Source organism: Narcine bancroftii, chromosome 1 (genome assembly GCF_036971445.1).
Source record: "Narcine bancroftii isolate sNarBan1 chromosome 1, sNarBan1.hap1, whole genome shotgun sequence".
Classification (NCBI taxonomy): Eukaryota; Metazoa; Chordata; class Chondrichthyes; order Torpediniformes; family Narcinidae; genus Narcine; species Narcine bancroftii.
In genome coordinates this window covers 113,945,383-113,966,362 of record NC_091469.1, presented here as the reverse complement: position 1 = coordinate 113,966,362, position 20,980 = coordinate 113,945,383, and the positions used below count along the sequence as shown (strand labels likewise).

At 36.9% G+C, this 20,980-nt stretch overlaps 1 protein-coding gene across 5 annotated transcripts in view; it reads left to right on the top strand.

The window, feature by feature from the left end:
• Positions 1 to 20,980, top strand: part of ssbp2b (single stranded DNA binding protein 2b) — a 427,857-nt gene that overhangs the window by 347,934 nt on the left and 58,943 nt on the right. For 3 of the 5 annotated variants that reach the window (XM_069936391.1, XM_069936382.1, XM_069936383.1), the window contains 4 exons: positions 2,271 to 2,354; positions 4,708 to 4,767; positions 15,747 to 15,813; positions 20,865 to 20,938. In XM_069936391.1, the coding sequence (XP_069792492.1) occupies positions 2,271 to 2,354; positions 4,708 to 4,767; positions 15,747 to 15,813; positions 20,865 to 20,938 (285 nt within the window). The remainder of the gene's footprint in view (positions 1 to 2,270; positions 2,355 to 4,707; positions 4,768 to 15,746; positions 15,814 to 20,864; positions 20,939 to 20,980) is intronic. The other 2 variants (XM_069936385.1, XM_069936398.1) reach the window with 1 other exon arrangement.

Genomic DNA, 20,980 nt, shown 5'->3' with positions numbered 1-20,980 from the left:
TAAAGAAATCTCTTGGTGCCTGCCACATTGACCACCGCCAGTGGGCTGATCTCGCCTCAAACCGTGCATCTTGGCGCCTCACAGTTCGGCGGGCAGCAACCTCCTTTGAAGAAGACCGCAGAGCCCACCTCACTGACAAAAGATAAAGGAGGAAGAACCCAACACTCAACCCCAACCCACCAATTTTCCGCTGCAACTGTGTCTGCCTGTCCCACATCGGACTTGTCAGCCACAATCGAGCCTGCAGCTGACGTGGACTTTTACCCCCTCCATCAATCTTTGTCCGCGAAGCCAAGCCAAAGAAACATTGAAAATAGATATTTTTGTTAGGAACTGAAAAGGAGGATTGGTGGTCGTTTGAGCAGAATTTGCTGGCAATTAGAAATGCTCACAACACTCTTTTGAACAAATGCTCACTGTTTACTTGGCCAAACTCATGTTCATTATTTAAGGAACTGACTGTACTTCAAAATGCATAAAACGGCAAAACAATTTATATATGAGATATCACTTTGTAATGCAGGGCATTACGCCATTTAATAGAGAGTATTTAAATGATCAGACTGCGTTTGGAATTTTACCACTTGCAGAATTCTCTCATTAAGAAATACTTCTGTTCCCATCATTTAGTTCCCCGAAATTATACACCATGTCTCATATCTGAAAGAAGGGGGGTAATAGCATGTCAGTATCACTCGTTATAATCCCTACAGAGAATATTATAAATCATTAGCGTTAATCCAAGTGATTTACCTTTGAATAATCCGACATGGATACGTTGGGATTTCCATTCCAGTAGGTTTCACCTTTTATGTTAGAGATAAGTCGCTCACTTCAGCTGTGATAAAAAAAACATTAAATTATGAGTTAATTTAATTGCCTTGAAATTTTTTAGAGCAGCACATTATTTGATCAACAACAGGTTCTTAAATGGAGATGTATTGTGCTTCAAATTTGTCACTTCTGTATAACTGAATCAACGTTTGATGGTGAAATACATGGAGACTATTAATGAGTACTGTTCTTCAAGGCAGATTTCATCCTCTTCTCAAAATTTATGATCAAAATAGTACAAGCTTTCTGCTTATTTGTTTTTGAAGTGTGATGGATTCCGTATTTGTGAGTTCTTCCAGTAATTTAGTGAGTTCTTCCACTAATTGATAGAATAAGTGTTTTTGGAGAAAATGCGAAAGATATATTGTTCGGACTATTTTAGACAACAATAAGATGTACATTTCTCATGAAAGAAGGATCATTATCATTTGTAAACTCTTTCTTATACAATTTTGGTGATTAACCTTCCTGCCCAGATTATTTTGTTTCATATTAAAGCATAATTTAATGATTTTCAGAGGAAATATTTGGAATGTACACTTTCTTATAGCCAGTTTAAAAAAAAGCTGATGAATATGTCATAAATTGATATTCATAGTAACATACAAAATAGGAGAAGGTCATTTAGTCCTTGAAGGCTCTTCTGTCATTCAATATGATCATAGTCAACCTATGATTTCAGGACCTTATGCTTGGTTTCTCTTCATGCCTGTTGATTGGTTTAGCTATCAGGGCCATACCCAATAAACTGGCTTCAACAACTTTCTATATTCCAAAAGTTCACAATTCTCCAGTGAAAACGTTTCTCCTCATCTCACTCCTAAATGGTATAACCTTAATCCTTATATTATCACCCCTTACTCGACTTACATATCATCAGGAACATTCTTCCTACATCTATTCCGTCTAATCCTGTCAGAAATTTGAATGTCACAATGAGATCCCCTCTCATTCTTCTAAGTTCCACTGAGTATAACACTTTCCATCCAGTCTTTCTTCATACCTCAGTCCTGCCATCAGTATGGCGAACCTTTGCTGTAATCCTTCCTCACATTAGGAGGCCAAAACTGCACAAAACATTCAAGATGTGGCATTACCAAGAATCAACATAACTACAATAAGACCTCCATGTTTCCATATTCAAAATCTCTTCTATCACCTTACTAGGCCAAGCATATTATCTCCAGTACACTTTCATATTTTAGGATTATGATCTATGGGCTGAGGGCAATTAACTATTTTTTGCCAGTTTAGAAAAATAGCTATACAGAGGTTCAGAGCAATTGATTGTTAATTTTGATGTCATTTAACTGTTCAGAATCAAAGCGTATTAGCAAGGTGTGACTAATTTTCAGTGTGAGAAACTTGGCATAAGTGGTCAGTAACTTTATTAATAGTTATGATGCTGGCTAATTTATGTTTGCAATTATCTCTAGGGACCACCAGGTTCACAGCCCTCTCCACATGCACAGCCTCCACCACATAATCCCAGCAATCCCATGATGGGACCTCACAGCCAGGTAGGAAGGCACAATAGTTATTCAGAACAAACTAAGGGTTTCTAAGCACCAGCTCTAATAGAGTATATTTATTCTCGCTCTAGTGACATTCTATTCATCAGTTCCAGAATAGCTAAGATTTGCTTTTTAGTGTTTTGCTTTTTTGCTTTCAAAATTGGTGTTTGTATTATTTTGCTTGTTTATCATTGCTTGGTAAGAAATAGTGTTCCTCTGGCCCAAATCTTTGCATTTTCTGCATAATATTGCATATTTTATTTCAGGTTAGTACAGCATCAATATTTTAATTGTACCCAGATTATTGCCTGCAAACTAATTATGTTAAAAACATTGGGTAAATTCTGAATAATCTGTTTAAATTGTAATTTCAATGAACTATAAATTATAATTAGAACAAGCAAAATTTAAACACAATAAACATGACGACAGTATGCCACAGCAGCGGACACTGAATGTAATTGTGTGCAAAAGAATATTCATATCCCAACAGTTTGGAAGTTGTATCACGTTTTCTATAGTTCACTGAAGAAACTCACTAATCGTGTTGTACTATTTTTTAAACCAGATGGCAGGTGAAAAACCCCAAAATGTATGCTGGCTATTTACTCTGTTACACTAACAGATATAATCTTTTTTTTTTCGTTTCACCTTCTTAATGCCAGTACTTTATTAATGACTTCTTGGGAAAACAATTCTATTTGTGTAGAATGAAATCATCAACTAGTTGATAAGCTAATTTTAGAATTCTGATGGCACATGAAAACAGAAGTTTAAAAATGTAGGCTGTGTTATATGGGTGAATGTGGGTACAGTTTTATTACACTTCAAAAGTATTATCTTCTGAAACACCTTCAAACTGCTATTTGAAAGTTGCATGAATGGGAAATAATGCAAAAATGCTGGAGGAACTCAATAAATGATGCAGCATCCTAAAAGGCCGAGGATCCAAATGGCAGGTGCCTATTGCTTTTCCATAGATGCTGCGTGACCTGCTCAATTCCTCCAGTATTTTTTATATGGTTCTTCGGCATCTGCAGACTCCTTTTTTACTTTCATGGAAAATTGGTCATTTTAAATTTTATGCATTGCATCCAATGAATTTAGTTGTGGATAATTGTAAAAGTAGTATTCAAATTCAATACTCAACTTCAGTTTTCCAGTATTTTTTCATCATTATTCATATGTTAATCTCTACAGATATATCATTAAGATCAATTCATGTGGCAATAGTTTTTTTTTAATTGAAAATATAAAAATTATGTGGAAACAGTATGTATAGTTTATGTATACTGGCCAGTTGCCAATTGGTTACATTCATGTGAAGAAGTCAGGTGCTGATGTGGATTTTGTTAAAGTCCAAATAGTTCTGTGGAATGTTATTTCATTGATAGCATTGCAATCACTGATGAGAAATGAACAGTGGAAATGTATTTAACAATCATCGTGGTTCTCCATGATTCAGTCTAATCAAACAATCTGCTTTAGTGCTGATGTCAAGGTCTCACAAGCTGGCACATTCTAAATATTTAAAATCTGAAACTTATTTGTGAAAACTCTGACATTCTTTTCCAAGTCCAGAATTTGACCTAGCAAAGAATTGGAATTTTGAGCATAAACCAGCAGTCGAATTCTCAGCAAATTCATTGATTAATCGTTTTTCAACTATTGAGGGAAAGTGGTATTTTAAAAAAGGCAGGAAAGTGTAACCTGGGCAAAGTGAATGGAATGTTGTTACTACACTGGCCAGGATCCATCATTGTAAAATGTTACTCAGTGTTGTCCAGAATAAAATATAATTTCCCCCGGGAGTCTAGAAAATGTACTTGATTTGTTGTTGCTAATCTGATGAAAGAATGAAGTGGCAATCATACTAGCTGAACAACTTTCTATTTGGTTTGACTTTTTTTTTAATGTACCGTTTAAACATGCAGATAACCCTTGTGTTTTGTTAAACTATAATTTGTGGTGATTTATTCACTGTTTAATTAAGTTTCATGCTGATAAACGACAATGTTTTGATACTATGAAGTACCATGTTTGACTTATTGACTTAACAATTAAGAGGTTTGCTTAATATTATTAGGAGCACAGGATTGTGGTAATGTAATGGCTGATATTAGATTCGCTGGCTTAATGTGTGATCGTGTTGTTGGTTTATGTTAAGATTCCTGACTTTATGCAAAAGACCAACAACCACTTACAGAATGTATGTAAAACATCCATGAGATTGAGGGAGACTGCCAAGATAGACAGCCCTCTGAAAATAAGTGAATTTGTAAACCTAAAAATAAGAATAGTGCTTCAATTGAATTATTCTCATTGAAAAGCATTTTCCTCTATTTATTTTTCCATGCAGCCTTTCATGTCACCTCGTTACCCAGGAGGCCCCAGGCCACCTCTCAGAATACCTAATCAGGTAAAATATTATTTGATTTAGAATAAAGATGTGTTACATTTACATTACATTTTATGGAAAGATGTATTTCTGTTTGCAGCCTTATTTTTGATATGTTGAAGTGACTATAATAATGATACACTTTCAGACTGAGCTACAATTGCGGACAAAAAATGAAAATCTAGAAGATTACTTTAATTCTTAATTCATAAGTTTAATATCCCACATAATTACCATGTAACTGTTTAGTTATTGGTGATTAAAAGTAGAAAACTATATTTTCAATATTATTTCTTTTATGGAGGATGGAGAGGAAAAAAATACAATTGTTTGCGATAGGTGGATAATTCATTATTTCTGTGAACATATTTGTACCTTGATATTTTGTTTTATTTAGACCATGTTAAAAAATTTTAATTGCGCATAAAAATGTGAATTTTTCTGAAGCCATTAATGTGTGATTAGTGAGTAGTTGCAAAGCATGAGCAATTTAAGGAGTCCAACGTATCAGCTGAAATGAATCCATATGAATTGAAGTTACCCACTCCTCCTAAAGGGTAGGTGATCTCAGTATCCAAACACTGCCAGAAAATATTGCCCAACTTGAGGAGCAATGACAATGGGAACAAGACTGGGTACTAAATTCGGAGCCTGGATACTTCTGGTGAAAGTTGTGAACAATTAAAGAGGTCCTGCTGACTAGCTAGATCAAGAAGCCATCAAGGGCTGAAATGAAAGAAAAGCAGAAAATACTGGAAACAACCCACAAGAGACAGCATCTCAAAAGCAAACTAGAGTTAACATTTCAAGGGTTCAATAAAATGTCAGTGGGAGATGTCCAGTGAACCTGATGGCTGAAGTTAATCACTGAGTCCCTGTGCTTAAAGTTTAAAGATCAGGTGGAGACAGAAATGAATCCCTTTTTCTGCTGTCTGTACCACTGCTACTCTAGTACTCACATTCCAATTCACACCTCTGAACAATTTCCAGTTGTGCATTGAACAGGAGACTGTTTGGCTGCAGAGGCTATGGGAGCACTGGCAGAGAATCCATGGACACTCAGTAACTCTGAAAGGACTCTGTTTTGCTTCTATTTCTCTCTTACTGTAAGGGGTGCCAGATGACACTAATGGCAACTCTTTGTCTGCCTTACTGCAATTTCATATAATATTACATGTTCTATACTATTTCATGACATAAAGGGATTTTGACTCTTGAATCATATCATAAATATATATTAGACTATTCTCACCAATATGTTATAGGATAAGCTTGCATGCAAATACAAACTGCAACAGCAGACTTTGGAGATTGGAGGAAAGGGTGCAGAATGTCCAAGTCTTGTTTGCCTGTTGTCAGTGGCCAATGGATTTAAACATTACTGAGGATAAAAGCATATCTAATTTTTCAAATTCCCAATCTTCTCTCTTTTTAAAAGCCTCTTCATTCTTATAACATGGAGCAGTTAAAATGTGCTTCTCTGACATGACTCTGCCCCCGAACCTTTCTTGTGTTTATATGCAGAGCATGATAGCTGGGAGGAAGTCAGTGACAAAGTGCAAATTGCTAGGATTCCCATCATTACTGGATGTAAAAATTGAGCATAGCATCCTCTCAGTGCAATGAATTGAGTGGGCACTTTGGTGAGTGATTTTACTTTTGGTTTAAAATTTAATTTGTTTAATTTCGATTTGGATTTGAATTTCCTTTCCACTTTAAAAGTAGCATTATTTTTTTTCAGGTAATTGAGAAGCCAATTAAAACTGATAAATTTAAATTAGGTCATTTGTGCTGTTATTTGGAGATATAAATTGATGGGCTGCACGTAAAGCACACTGTCCCCTGTGAGTGCAATGTGCACAAAGTGTAAAAGTGATATATTTGGATTAATTGTCCTATATTTGAAGAATCATTCAAACTCCTTGCTTTAAATCCAGTGGAATTGCCAAACAAGAGGGACAGGGGGATATAACCATCTTTAAGGCAGGCAGTTAGGATCCACATCGTGGTGCTTGCACATCTCATTAATGAAGATGAGAAAGGCACTGTGAAATTCATGAAGAATCCAAGATCCTCTAATGGTAAGAGGATTTTTGAAAAATCTTTGTTTAACTTGACATGGGTTCTTCACCTCCAGAGCCATCAAACTTCAGGATACATCTGGAGCATGAAACAACGTAAAGTATCATCAGGTTACAAAGTTACCTTAACAGAATGGAAAAGTAAATCTTGAGCATTTTGTATGTTGGTGTAGGCTCTTGGTATTATGTCCTCATTCATAAAAAGATAAGCCTCTATCATGGGCCTTGGGTGCACTTGTCAAATGGGTGTATACAGGTAAATGCCATCTTCAATTGAATAACAGATAGCTTTCACCATCCAGTGCCCAATTGATTTACATTTCAGGAGATCATAACTGTAGTATGGCCACAATCACAAAATGTTGACAGGATCCATGAAATTTGAGGCTCCATTCAAAATACTTCTCCTCTCACATGCCAAGTCCACTCCTGCCCCCAACTCCATAGCCCACTTCAGTCAGTGTTCCCATTGAAATTAACAACAGAGCAGGAGGACCACATGAAGTCATGATGCTATCTTTCTGTAGCAATCCATTGCTCTATTTGCACAGCTACCACAACAGGCCTGTTGCTGTCTTGCAATTGCTGACAATATAGCTTATGCTCCTGCTATTTAACTCCTGTGCCTGCAAACAATAAGGATACAAGGAAAGTCATTCTGCAGCATGAAATGCAAGATCAGAACGTTCAAAAGTAGCTCTGTAGTACTCCACTTATCTGGTCTCAAAATTTCTCATTATCTGGTGTGTGCAGTGCCATCTTGTCGTCATGGGCCACATCTCGAAACACGAATCAAACAGTGAGTAAATTGGGAGCGAGGGGAAACCCTTGTGGCTAGAAACAACTCATTTAACTGTGTTGTCATTAAACCCAACCCTAAATCTCACAGTCCTGTATTTTTTCTTCCCTCCATTATCGACCAGACAATGGCTTGCTTAGCCACAATGCAAAAATTAAAGGCAACACAAGATAAAAAAAACTCCAAAACCAAATTCATAAATTAATGCATGCTAGATTGCATAAGCAAGTAGTCACTTTTAGTGCGTGCCTGGTGCATTACTTTTATGTATGCAGAGGTAAGTAGCCAGTGTTCCTTTATTCAATAAATGAAATTAGGATAATCAAGAAATTATAGGTTGGTGAGCCTCACATACAAACACTTCAAAACAGATCTCATTTAAATGCCAGAGCTCTGCTCAAGCCAGACAGTGCTGGTTCTGAGTGTCTTTCCACAAACTTTGAAGAATGCCTATAGGGACTTCACAAGTAGGTGTTAATTGGACATGCTGTGGAGTAATGGATTATTGTTTTGGAAAGCACCAGATGAACGAACTCAGAAGATTGGGTCAGGCGCTGTGGTCTGAGTGCAGTTTGCTGTTCTAAGAGAGTCATTTGGTTTTCTCAGAGAGAGAGAGAGAGAGAGAGAGAGAGAGGGAGAGAGAGAATTCACTTCTACTGTTCAGTAGCAGCAGTTGGGACTGGAATGTGACAAACTGACAAGCTTGTGGAAAAAAAACATTTTGAAGATGTGTTGTGAGTTCTTAGTTCAGCCTGATTAAAGCCCTTGTGGTCCATACAAGAGGAGATGGCTGGCTATATAATGTTTCATTTAAATTAAGAGAAACAGAAAAGGAACTCTGTGGTGACCTGAAAGAAAGAGGTTATCACCTGGAGAACCCCGATGGGGCAAGTTTCTTCGGAAAGACTCTGAAGTGGCTGATTAAAAAGGAATCAGTTGTGAGTGTCCAATGAGCAACAAATCTCTCTTTGAAAGCCGACAAGAACCTTCCTGAGCGGTAACCACTTACCTTTCAAGCACCAAAGCTTGGTGAAATGCATAAATGTTAAATTCTGTGCACAGTATAAGAATTGCTTGTAACCAGTGAATTTGGAGGAATGAGAAGTGAGATTGGACTGTGAATCAAATAACATTTCTGAACTTTAATACACATTACATACATGTGCGCTTAGAATAAGAAGAGGGTTAAGTTAATAGTCATAAGTTAAAGTTTGATTCTGTTTTCATTTTTAAAGATAATTAAAAGCAACTTTTGTTTAAGTAACCATTTTTCTTGGTGAATTTCTATTGCTGCTGGGTTTTGGGGTCTTCTGGACTCATAACAGTTTCTTAGACAAAGAATGTGTTACAGCATATGCAGAATATATCTCAAGGATCTATGTTGGGACCTCTGTTTATGATGTACATTTTCCTTTTCAATATTTCTATTGAAATTCTATATAAAAAATAGAGTAGACCAGAATACATATTAAAAGTTAAAAAATAGAAAAGTGCAGAATACATTACACTCAAATCATACTATTTCATCCACAGTACCCCAAATCATACTATTTCATCCACAGTACCCCACATTCTTAATCAAATTATGTACTTGAATGAAAAAATAAATGGGTAGGTTAGTAAGTTTGCAGATGGCATACAGTTTGTGGACAGCATAGAGGGCAATCTAAGAGGTTGGATACGAATAATTTACAGATATAGGCAGAAAAATGTAGATGGGGTTTAATTCAGCTAAGTGTGAGGTGTTGCATTTGAGAGGGCAAAATAAAAGAGGAATGTATACATTATATGGTAGGACCTTTGGGGGGACATTATGTGATGTGTCAGGGGTTAAGGCATCGATCCTAATTCTCCTGGGAAATCATCCAAAAATGTTGAGTTAAGAAATAGTTTAATCAATTAAAACCTGTTTAAAACATATTTAAACATCTATGCAGTACTTTACAACGTCTCCTAAAAAAGATAAAGTTGTTGCTGCCGCTATGGGAGCCTAACGCGAAGGGAAAACAATAGAAGAAACAAAGCCTACCAGATCTGAGGACCTTGGAGCTAGCATGTGGTTGAGTGTTCCTCTTGAGGGCACCTCTTTCGACATTGCTCTCCCTCAATAACAGAGAGATGACATCAATGAAGACGAACCCAGAAGTGACTTCGCATGCATGCACAAACAACAGAGGCCTTCAGTGTTGCCATCAGAGCAAGACGCAGACTCCCAGACATCAGGCAGTGAAGAGGAAAAAGACGAAGAAGAAGAGGAGGTAAAGAGAAAACAAAGTATTAGAATTGCTATAGCTAAAGCTAAAAAAAGAAAAGAGATGACTATTAATGTGAAGGGGAAATAAATAGTTTTGGAGTCTGCCAATGAGCTAAAGAAAAAGTTAAATACATGAGAAAATTCAATGAAGCGATTACAAGAAGATTTGCAGCATGTGGAAGATAGAGTTATTATTGTAGAAGATACCACTATTGGTTTGACAGAGGAGAATAAGAAGCTGCACAAAAAAATGGATGTTAGAAAATTTTAGCAGGAGAAATAATATTAAGATTGTGGGTCTCAAAAAAGGTATAGAAAAGCAAGATATACTTGCTGTTTTTTTTTAATGGCTCTCCGATATGTTGGGAGCTGAAAATTTTGATCGACCCATTGAGATTTGAAGAGCACATAGAGCTCTTAGACCCAAGACACTTCTGAACCAAAATCCACGTTGAATACTGGTTAAATTTCTTTGTTTGCAAGATAAACAGAAGATTCTGTCATTGTTAGCAGCTAAGATGAGATAGGCAGGGGCTCTGCTTGAGTACCAGCATGGGTTAAAATAGAAATGGATAAAATTGGAGAGAATTTAGCAGAAGAATTTATTTATAAATGGGATTCAAAATTAATAATTTGTGCGAAGGAAGCACCCTTGCTTAAACATTTGGAACAAGATTGTGATAGAATAAAGATATGTTTTGGGGAGATAAATTGGGGAAAGGTTTTAGTGTAGGACACATATAAACAGTTTAAAACAGATCTTATTTAAAATACTGGAGCTCTGCTAATGCTACTTACCATGGCCATTTTACACATGTTGGGGCCTCAGAGCCTTTGCAAAAGCTTTGGAGAGTGTCCAAGAGATTTCACTAATGGATTGTTGTTTACAAAAAGGCAACACATGAAAGAATTTGTTGGAGCCGTATTCTGTCTGGAGTGGAACTTGAGGTTCTAAGAGGGTCTTGAGGTTTTGCAAGTAGAGAGAGTCAAACAGGCTTTCTCTCAGAGAGAGAGAGAGAGAGAGAGACACACACACAGATCACTTCTACAGTGTTACAGTCAGCAACAGCAGCTGGGACTGGAACAGGACAAGCTGGCAAGCTTGTGGAAACCCCCATTTGGAAGACAGGTTGTGATTTCTTAGTTCAGCCTGGTCAAAGCCCTTGTGGCTCATGCAAGAGGAGAGGACTGGCTGTCTAATGTTTCACTTGGAATAAGAGAAACAAGAAGGAACCCTGTGGTGACCTGAAGGAAAGAGGTTATCATCTGGAGAACCTGAGGGTACAAGTTTCTTCAGCAAGACACTGGAGTGGCTGGTTTAAAAAGGAATCAGTTGTGAGTGTCCAATGAGGAACAAATCTCTCTTTGAAAGCCAACAAGAACCTTCCTGACTGGTAACCACTTACTTTTCAAGCACCAAAGCCTGGTGAAATGCATAAATGTTAAATTCTGTGCACAGTATAAGAATTGCATGTAACCAGTGAATTTGGAGAAATGAGAAGTGAGATTGGACTGTGAATCAAATAACTTTTCTGAATTTTAATACACATTACAAACATCTGTTTTCATTTTTAAAGATAATTAAAAGCAACTTTTGTTTAAGTAACTATTTTTCTTGGTGAATTTATATTGCTGCTGGGTTTTGGGGTCCTCTGGGCTCGTAACAAATTGGATCAAAAGGTAGTATTTTGCCTAAAACAACTCTGTTTCAAAATAATCTTATACCTTTTACTAAAGACAATCAATTTATGAATATTTGGTTTCATAATAGAATTAAAACTGTAGAGGATTGTTTTGAACAAAGCCAGATGATGTAATTTCAACAATTAGAAATAAGTATGAATTTCACGAAGCACACTTTTTTGCGATTTACTGTTGAGAAGATATTTATGGGAAAAGTTAGGTGCAACTAGCCTTTTACAAGATTGCAATGAACTGGAGACTTTTTAGAAAAGGATAAACTATGAAATTTATTTCTGTAATGTACCTTTTCTACATTCAGGCACTATTTAAAAGGGAGTTCATAAATCATAGCAGAGATGGGAGGTTGATTTAAATATTGTTATAGTTGAGAAAAGATGGGCAGAACCTTGCCATGTTTGTATAATTAACATTATAAATGTTAGATATTGTTTAGTTCAGTATAATTATTTACATCAATTATATTTAACATCTCAAAAATTGCATAAATGAAATCTGATTTATCAGATCAATGTTTTAGATATGGCGGATGGAATAGGTACCTTTTTACACTCTACATAGTCATGATCTAAGGTTAGAATTTTTTGAGAGGATTTGGGAAAAATTTTGGGACAAATTACTGGTATTGCTTTTCAACAAAATCCAGATCTATTTTTTGATGGGGAACATTGAAGGAACAAGACTTAAACTATATTTACTGAGTCATCAACTTAAATTTGTTAAAATTGCTTTAGCAGTGGCAAGGAAGTATATTGCAATGACCTGGAAATTGGATATGTGCTTAGGTATGGAAAGATAGCATTCCAAGATACAAAGTTGTATTTCTTTAGAGAAAATTACATATAATTTAAGAAATAAATATTCATTTTTTATGCAGAGTTGTAGCCTGCATATGCAAAGATTGGGAATAAATATGTAAAAAATGTATTTCTGGCCTCCTAAGCCCTATATATATATTTTTAAAACTTTATTTATTTGTTCAAAATACAGATAGTAAATAACATATACCTCAGTGAACCATAAACATGAACGTTATATTTTATATATATAAAAAAAAGAAAAGAAAGAAAAAGAACGCCCCCCCTTCAGCCACCTCTCCTAAGGAGAGCCATAAAGAAAAGAAAAAAAATATTAAGAAAAAATTAAGTATACATGTTAAGATCTTATCAATGTAAATCAAAATGTAAATATTCTGAATATAACAACCACTTATTAATAAAGAAACTATAGTTATCACGTGAAACATATGTACTAAGCCCTATATTAATCTTCTTCCCTGAAAGTTATACACAAAGAAACACTGTAAGATTCCAGAGTGTGAGCCAACCCTCTATGCCATCCAAAACAACATTTTATTTTTCTATCTTAGTTTTTCTTTTTTGTTTTCTCAGTTAATTATATATATTTACAATATTATATATTCTATATAGTGGGATAGGGGTAGGGGGAAGGGTTTTAAATACCGTGTAATCATTGTATCTTAAGTTTGTTTAAGTGTTGTTTCTATAAACATGGTTGAAAAATGTAAATAAAATATTTTTTTTAAATGGTAGGACTTTTAAAAATACTGACGACCAGAGGGATCTGAGGGCCAGGTGAACTGCTCATTGGGAGAGGCCATGCAAGTAGATAGGGGGTAAAGAAGGCATAAGGAATGCTTGTCTTCACTGATTGGGACCTTGAGCACAAAACTAAGGAAATAGTGTTGCAGCTATATAATCATTTGATTAAGCTGCTCTTGGAGTATTGTGTAGAAGTCTGTTTGCTCCATTTACTGGAAAAAAAGTGGGGACTTGAATGGGTAAAGAAGAGATTTTATCAGGATGCTGCCTGGATTAGAGAGTATGAGCTATGGGGTGAAGTTAGACAAACTTGGATTATATTCTCTGGAACATCAGAGGCCTTACAGAAGTTTATAAATATATGTGAGGTAGAGATAAGATAGGCAATTGGAATCTTTTTACCTGGGCAAAAATTATATATATATATATATATATATAAAATTAAAACTTGTGTTTTAAGTGAGAGGATGTGCAAGGCAAGATTCTTACACAAGTGCCTGGAATGGGCTACCAGGGGTAATGATGGAAGCAAATACAAAAGTAGCATTTAGGAAGCTTTACAGAAGCACATACAGGGAAGGGATGTGTCTCATTTACAAGCAACAGAGTTTACTCTAATTTGTCATCGTGTTCAGCTCAGACATCATGTACCAAAACAATAGACAATAGGAGCTGGAATAGGCCCTTCGGCCCATTGAGCCAGCACTGCCATTTTACAGATCATGGCTGATCACTACTATCAGTACCCCTTTCCAGCCTTATCCCCATAACCCTTAACTCCTTTGCCCACTAGAGTCTTATCTAACTCTCTTTTGAACATAATCAGCGAATCTGCCTCTACCACCCTCTGTGGCAGAGCATTCCACAGATTCACACTTCTCTGGGTTAAAAAAAATGTTTTCTCATCTCCGTCCTAAAGGGCCTACCCTGTATTCTTAAACTATGCCCTCTAGTCCTCGTCTCCCCCATCATTGGGAACAAGTAATCCGACTTCACCCTGTCTATCCCCCTGATAATTTTGTATACCTCAATCATGTCCCCCCTCATCCTTCTAAACTCCATCGGATACAAGTCCAGTTTTTCTAGCCTTTCAGCGTATGTCAACCCCTCCATCCCTGGAACTAACCTTGTAAATCTGCGCTGTACACCCTCTATAGCTAGTATGTCCTTCCTCAAAATTGGAGACCAGAACTGGACGCAATACTCCAGGTGGGGTCTCACCAGGGCCCTGTACAACTGCAGAAAGGCGTCTCTGTTCCTATACTCCAAACCCCTCTTTATGAAAGCCAACATGCCATTTGCCTTCTTCACAGCTTTCTGAACCTGCATGTTAGCCTTCAGTGACCGGTGAACAAGTACACCCAGATCCATTTGCACCTCCCCACTCCCTAGCTTGTCTCCATTTAAATAATACTCAGCTTTCCCGTTTTCTCCCTCCCTCCCTTCTTAAAAATCTTTACCACATCAGCCACTCTCCAATCCTCAGGGACCTCCCCCGAATCTATGGAACTTTGGAAAATGTCGACCAGTGCCTCCACAATTTCCATAGCAACTTCTTTAAGTACCCTGGGATGCAGCCCATCAGGCCCTGGGGATTTATCAGCCCTCAGTCCCAACAATTTACTCACAACCTCCTGCTTCTGGATCTGGATATCCATTAGATCCCTTACTTCCCCAGAAAAGTTCCCCAAGTCTCTTGATACCGCATGACCACCACCCCCTAACTGACCATAACCTATATCCTCCTTGGTGAAGACAGTTGCAAAGTATTTGTTAAATTCCTCAGCCATCTCCTTGTTTCCGGTAATTATTCCACCCTTTTCCATTCTTAATGGACCAATTTTAGACCGAACCAATTTCTTCCTCTTCACATATTTCTTCCTCTGTGCTTTTCTATGTTTTGACAAAATGCAGGCATTGTTTTCCTTTTACAATTGACTAAATTAAAGATAAACTTAATTCTTAATATAAAAAGTAAAGCACTGTGGATTCTGAAAATTTGAAAACAAATATGGAAATCCCCTTCAGTTCACATAATATCGAGAAAGAGAAACAGAATTAATGTTTCAGGTCAATGATCTTCCATTCAGAATCCCTGACTAGGTTTTGAAGATTATAACATGGTTACAAAAGTAATCTTGATGCCCATTATAATGGTAATATTTTTGTTGCTAAAATATTGAATTTGTCCACTTTTCCTGCACTCCTTAAACTGAATGTTTCCATATGTGGTTTCAGGCCAGAGGTGGCAAAATACAGCAGAAAGGTTGAATATACTTGTACTAATTTGTGTAAACTGTATTTGCATGAATGTAATATGAAAATTTAAAAAATGGCAGCTGCAGGAAATCTGAGATACAATCAAAAGATACAGGAAGCAGTAAATGGGCCAGGCAGTATGTGTTTTTTTTTCCACAGTTGCTGCTTGTTTCCTCATCCTAAGTTTTTATTTCAGCATGATGTGCTTGCTTAACAGCATGTGTAGCCTGTACATGGTATCAACATTTAATATTTGGGTTACTAGCATTTTCGATCAAGGAGAAAATATACCTGAGTTTGAATTAGTACATTTTCAGCTTTTTTTTTCACCTCCTTCCCCAAAGTCACTTGGTGGAGTTCCAGGAACACAACCATTGTTGCCGAGTGGAATAGACCCAACACGACAGCAAGGTAAGTTCTTAATCCTAGTTCTTTATTTCTTGGCCATTTCTTTTGTGTTATTGTACAAAAAGCTTTAATTAAGTTATCAAATTGTTTATTTGTATTTTTATGATGACACGATGGAAATGAAGACAGAAAGATTGTAACACATGAGACATGAAATTCATTATAGTTTACTTGGTATAATGCTTGTTGGATCCAAGTCCAAGTGTAATTTATCTCTCAACAGCATCCATTGTCAACAAGAGCCATATGCCTCCCAGGGATGGGCAGGGGTAGGGGGGCACAGCACATTTCAGTGGAGCCACAGACTAAAATCATAAAATAATTCTAAATATTTTAACGTTGTCAATAGGAGAGAGGTACAGAAGAAACCAACTAAAATTTACTGTCCCACAGGGAAGGGGCCCATAACCTTTGAGCAGTGTCCTAAGGGGGGGGGGGGCATCGCCAAAAAAAGGTGGAGGATGGCTGCTCTACAGGATTAATAGATAGAATGTGGAAGTCAGCATCCCCGATTCTCCAGACTGTGAGACTTGGCTCAGGGAATAATTTCTTCAAAATTATATAACCTTTAATGTGTAATTTATATCTTTCAATTACATTTATCACTTTTTAAATCCATAAATTTTGAAAATACTGCTGTTCCTTTTCTCTTTCAGCCCAATTCCTATTCACAAAAAATAGGAAATTTCACCATTATTGAAGTTACATTGAGTGAATACAATCAACAATAAAACTTACCTTGGTAGCACTGCATAGAGTTAAAACCTGTGTTTCTCTTACTTGATTTTTACCATTAACTGAAGCTTTGCTAAGAATACTGTGTGTTGTTTGGGCCTTGATATCGAATGATGGACATTTTTGCTTTGGCATCAGTAAAGCATAGATTTACTAGAATAATTCTCAAGTCAAGGAGGTTGACCTACAAGCAGAGATTGAGTGACATTGGCCTTTATTCACTTAAATTTAAAAGAAGAGGGAATCACATTAAATGTACAAGGTTCTTGCAGGGACTAATGGTATAGATGTGAACAGGCCATTTTCTCAAGCAGTAAAATCCAAAACGAGAGGGTGTAGTCCAAGGATAAGGATTGAGAAATTTGGAACTGATTTGAGCAGAAATTTCTTTATGCAGAGAGGGCACAAATTTTGGAGGTGTAGTGGACAGTGGGGAAGAATTTCAAAGCTTGCACTGGGATCTGGACCAACTGGAAAAATGGGTTGAAAAATGGCAGATGGTAATTAATGCGGTCAAGTGTGAGGTGTGGCACTTTGGGAGGACTAACCAGCATAGGACATGCATGGTAAATGGTAGGGCGCTGAGGCGTGCAGTAGAACAAAGGGATTTGGGAATACAGACACATCATTCCTTGAAAGTGGTGCCACAGGTAGGTAAGGAGAGCTTTTGGCACATTGACCTTCATAAATCTAAGTACTGTGTATAGGAATTGGGATGTGATGATGAAGTTGTATAAGATATTGATGAGGCAAAATTTGGAGTATTGTGTAGCGTTTTGGTCACCTAACTATAAGAAGGATATTAATAAGATTGAAAAAGAGCCAAGAAGATTTACAAGGATGTTGCTGGACTTGAAGAACTGAGTTAAAGTGAAAGTTTAAACAGGTTAGCACTTTATTCCCTGGAGTTTAGAAGAAGGTGGAGAGATATGGTAGGTACACAAAATTATGAGATAAATGCAAGCAGGCTTTTTCTATTGTGGTTCAGTGAGACAAGAAAGTAGAGGATATGAGTTAAGGGTGAAAGATGAGATGTTTAAGAGGAGCATTCAGTGTACAGTAATTTGTTCAAATAGGGTATGGAATGAGCAGCCCGGTGAAGTGGTGAAAACATTTAAGAAAAATTTGGACAGGTACATGGATAGGAGGGGTAGGGAGGGTTATGGTCTAGTTTTTTTTTAATTTTTTTTTTAGCCATGGTCAGTGAGCAGCCGCACAGCGCAGGGGGATGTGCGGGGGCTTCCTATCCTCCACCTGTGGCTAGCAGGAGGAGGTCTCAAACGCCCCGCCGGTTCGTCTTGCAGGTGGAACAGGAGGTTACAAGATCACAGCCTGACCTTGCCCGCCGACCCCGCCATGCTGCAGATCTAGTTGAAGGTTAATAAGCCTAGGGAGAATTATAGTTTGGCATGGATTAGATGGGCATAAGGGCCTGTTTCTGGTCTGTAGTATCCTTTAGTTCTACATTTCTGAATGAAATTTATTTTCTAGGATATATTCAAGCCTGGACTTGAATTTAAAAAAAAAAAAAAAATTTTTCACACTATGAACCATACTGACCAAAATACACACAAACATTTCCCTCTTGAATATACACAGTGTCATTTTCTCCCCTTTCCCCCCTCCCTTTCCTCCCTCTTTCACCCCCCTCCCCACCCACTCAATGTTCAACATATATGATACATTAAACCCATTAAACAATGTCATCCCACAATGAAAATAAAAAAGAAATTTGTGTCATCCACTTTTACACACTGGGTCAGTTCATTTCGTCTTCTTCTCCTTCTGTCATTTTAGGTGGTGGAGGTCCACGGTAGGACTTTCCTGTTGTGTTCCATGTATGGTTCCCAAATTTGTGTGAATACTGTGATGTTATTTCTTAAATTATATGTTATTTTTTTTCCAATGGAATATATTTATTCATTTCTATGTACCATTGCTGTATTCTCAGGCTATCTTCTAATTTCCAGGTTAACATAATACATTTTTTTTGCTACAGCTAAGGCTATCACAATAAATCTTTTTTGTGCTCCATCCAAATCGAGTCCAAGTTCTTTACTTCTTATATTACTTAGAAGAAAGATCTCTGGATTTTTTGGTATATTGCTTTTTGTGATTTTATTTATTACCTGGTTTAGATCTTCCGAAAACTTTTCCACTTTCTCACATGCCCAAATTGCATGTATTTTTTAAGGCATTTTATGCATCAGTGGTCTTGAGGCATAGGTGCCTGGACCTTTGGATTGCATCTGTTTGTGTGTGTTAAAACATAATTGTATGTAGCACAAGTTTCAACTAAGTTCCCTAAGAAAGATTTCCATCACTGATGAAAAAAAATGAGTGCAGCAGGGTTAGTTTAGTCGCTATCTCAAAAGTTATGTTAAATCATGTTTTGGATTGGTTCAGACAGGAATAATATCATTGTTATAGTGTTTCCACCACTTTGTGATGCAGCTCTTAAAAGCTATCTACCCGGAGCACAGCACACCTAACCCCATCCTCATGTTGCCTAAGGGATAATGCATTATTTTCTCATTAGTTACATTATTTAAAAAAAATGTCAGTTTGAGCCCAGAATGCACTTTAAAATATGCATGAGCAATCTCCAGTGGAATTTGGAGCATTCTTGTGAAGGGGCCAGATGTTCAAAGTGGTTCTATTCATGCCAGCCGTGTGGAGCTTTGTGCTTCAGTTTATGTCAGTAGAAGCCAAACTTCTGCTGCACAGTATTTAAAGTTTGGAGGTGCACTCTTGATGCTGGGAAAAGGTCATACATGCTAAGATAGATCATGACTGGAAGCACTGGTCCAATTTCATGAATAGCATGGTTTCATCAGAAATGATTGCTAATGAAGTTTACTCTGGATAAAATTGATCTTGGATCAATAAGCCTGTAAAAAAAATCATCCATGATCCTGTTGAATGCCAGAGCAGGCTCAAGAAAAGAACATGGTAAAGTCCTGCATCTATTTCTTATGTTCTAATTATGTGAAATGCAAATGTATATATTTGTAGAATTGCCTTGTTCCTGCTATATTTTTCTGGTTGCTTCAGTGTAATCCACAGACTTTGAGTAATTACACAAATGTGTGTGTGTGTGTGTGTGTGTGTGTGTGTGTGTGTGTGTGTGTGTGTGTGTGTGTGTGTGTGTGTGTGTGTGTGTGTGTGTGTGTGTGGTGTGTGTGTGTGAGAGAGAGTAGAAAAAAGAGGTGGGTGAGAGAGAGAATGGAGAAGGAAGAGAGAGGGAAAGTTGTAAGAGTTTGAGGAAGAAAGCCTGGAAAAGAGTGTGAGGAGATGTGAGTGAGACAGACATTGAAGAAGAGTATTTTGGGTTGGAAGGATCAAAAGTGTAATGTTTTAATGTGTTATTAATTAACTTTAATTTTGCCTTTTAATTTTCTTAACTTTTCAAAATTATTTTATGTTGTCTCAGTGTTAAAATAAATCTAAATACCAGAAACAGTTAAGTACTTTAATAAAGCCACATTGCTTTAACAGAAAGTAAAACACAGGATTCTGTTGACACTAGTTAAGTGAAAAAAACACACACAAATGCTGGAGAAACTCAACAGGTCAAACAGTGCCTTTATATAGCAAAGGTGAAGATACATCACCAATGTCTCAGGCTTGAGCCCTCCTTCTCCACCTATCATCTCCCACCCTCACCATCCCCACTTCCCCCTTTTGTTCAGACATTTCTCATGTTCCCCCACACTTTGAGGAAGGGCTCATAAAGGTACTGTTTGACTTGCTGAGTTTCTCTAGCATTTGTGTGTTTTTTTTTACTTTAACAGAAAGAGAGACCACCCCCACTGCAGCTTTGTTTTTACCAGGGTAGGTTCTCAGACAATAATTCTAGATGTAATCTGAGTTCAGCATGATCCCTCCCAACAAGTTTCCTCTCTAAAATCTGCTTCTGAAGATTTATTTTCAGAAAGTAATTATTTGAAAACACTATCTGACTGTGCTAATTTCGTTCAGACGTTGTTTTTGCTTTGCATTTTGATCAGAGATTCAGAGAAAACCATTTTTCAAAGCATGCACAATTTTGGGTGTAATTTGTGACAGAATTTTCAATATCTCCTAAAGGAGAACTTTAATCTATTACATATGCTTATTATATTTTATATGCAATGTTCTATACTTATTCTAGTATTATTTAGCAGATGGTTATGAGCTTCATTCCTGCTTCATATATTCTTTAATTTATAAAATATACAAATCAACTGAACTGTGTATCCTTGCATTTGTTTTGGTTTGGAAAGTATTGGACAGAAAACAGAGGAATTCATTTGTATTTTTGACATTTTGAAATTCAGGACATCCAACCATGGGTGGACCAATGCAGAGAATGACTCCTCCAAGGGGGATGGTTCCTCCCTTAGGACCACAGGTAACTAGTAACTGTGTTTTGTTGTCAGCATTTTCAGATGCA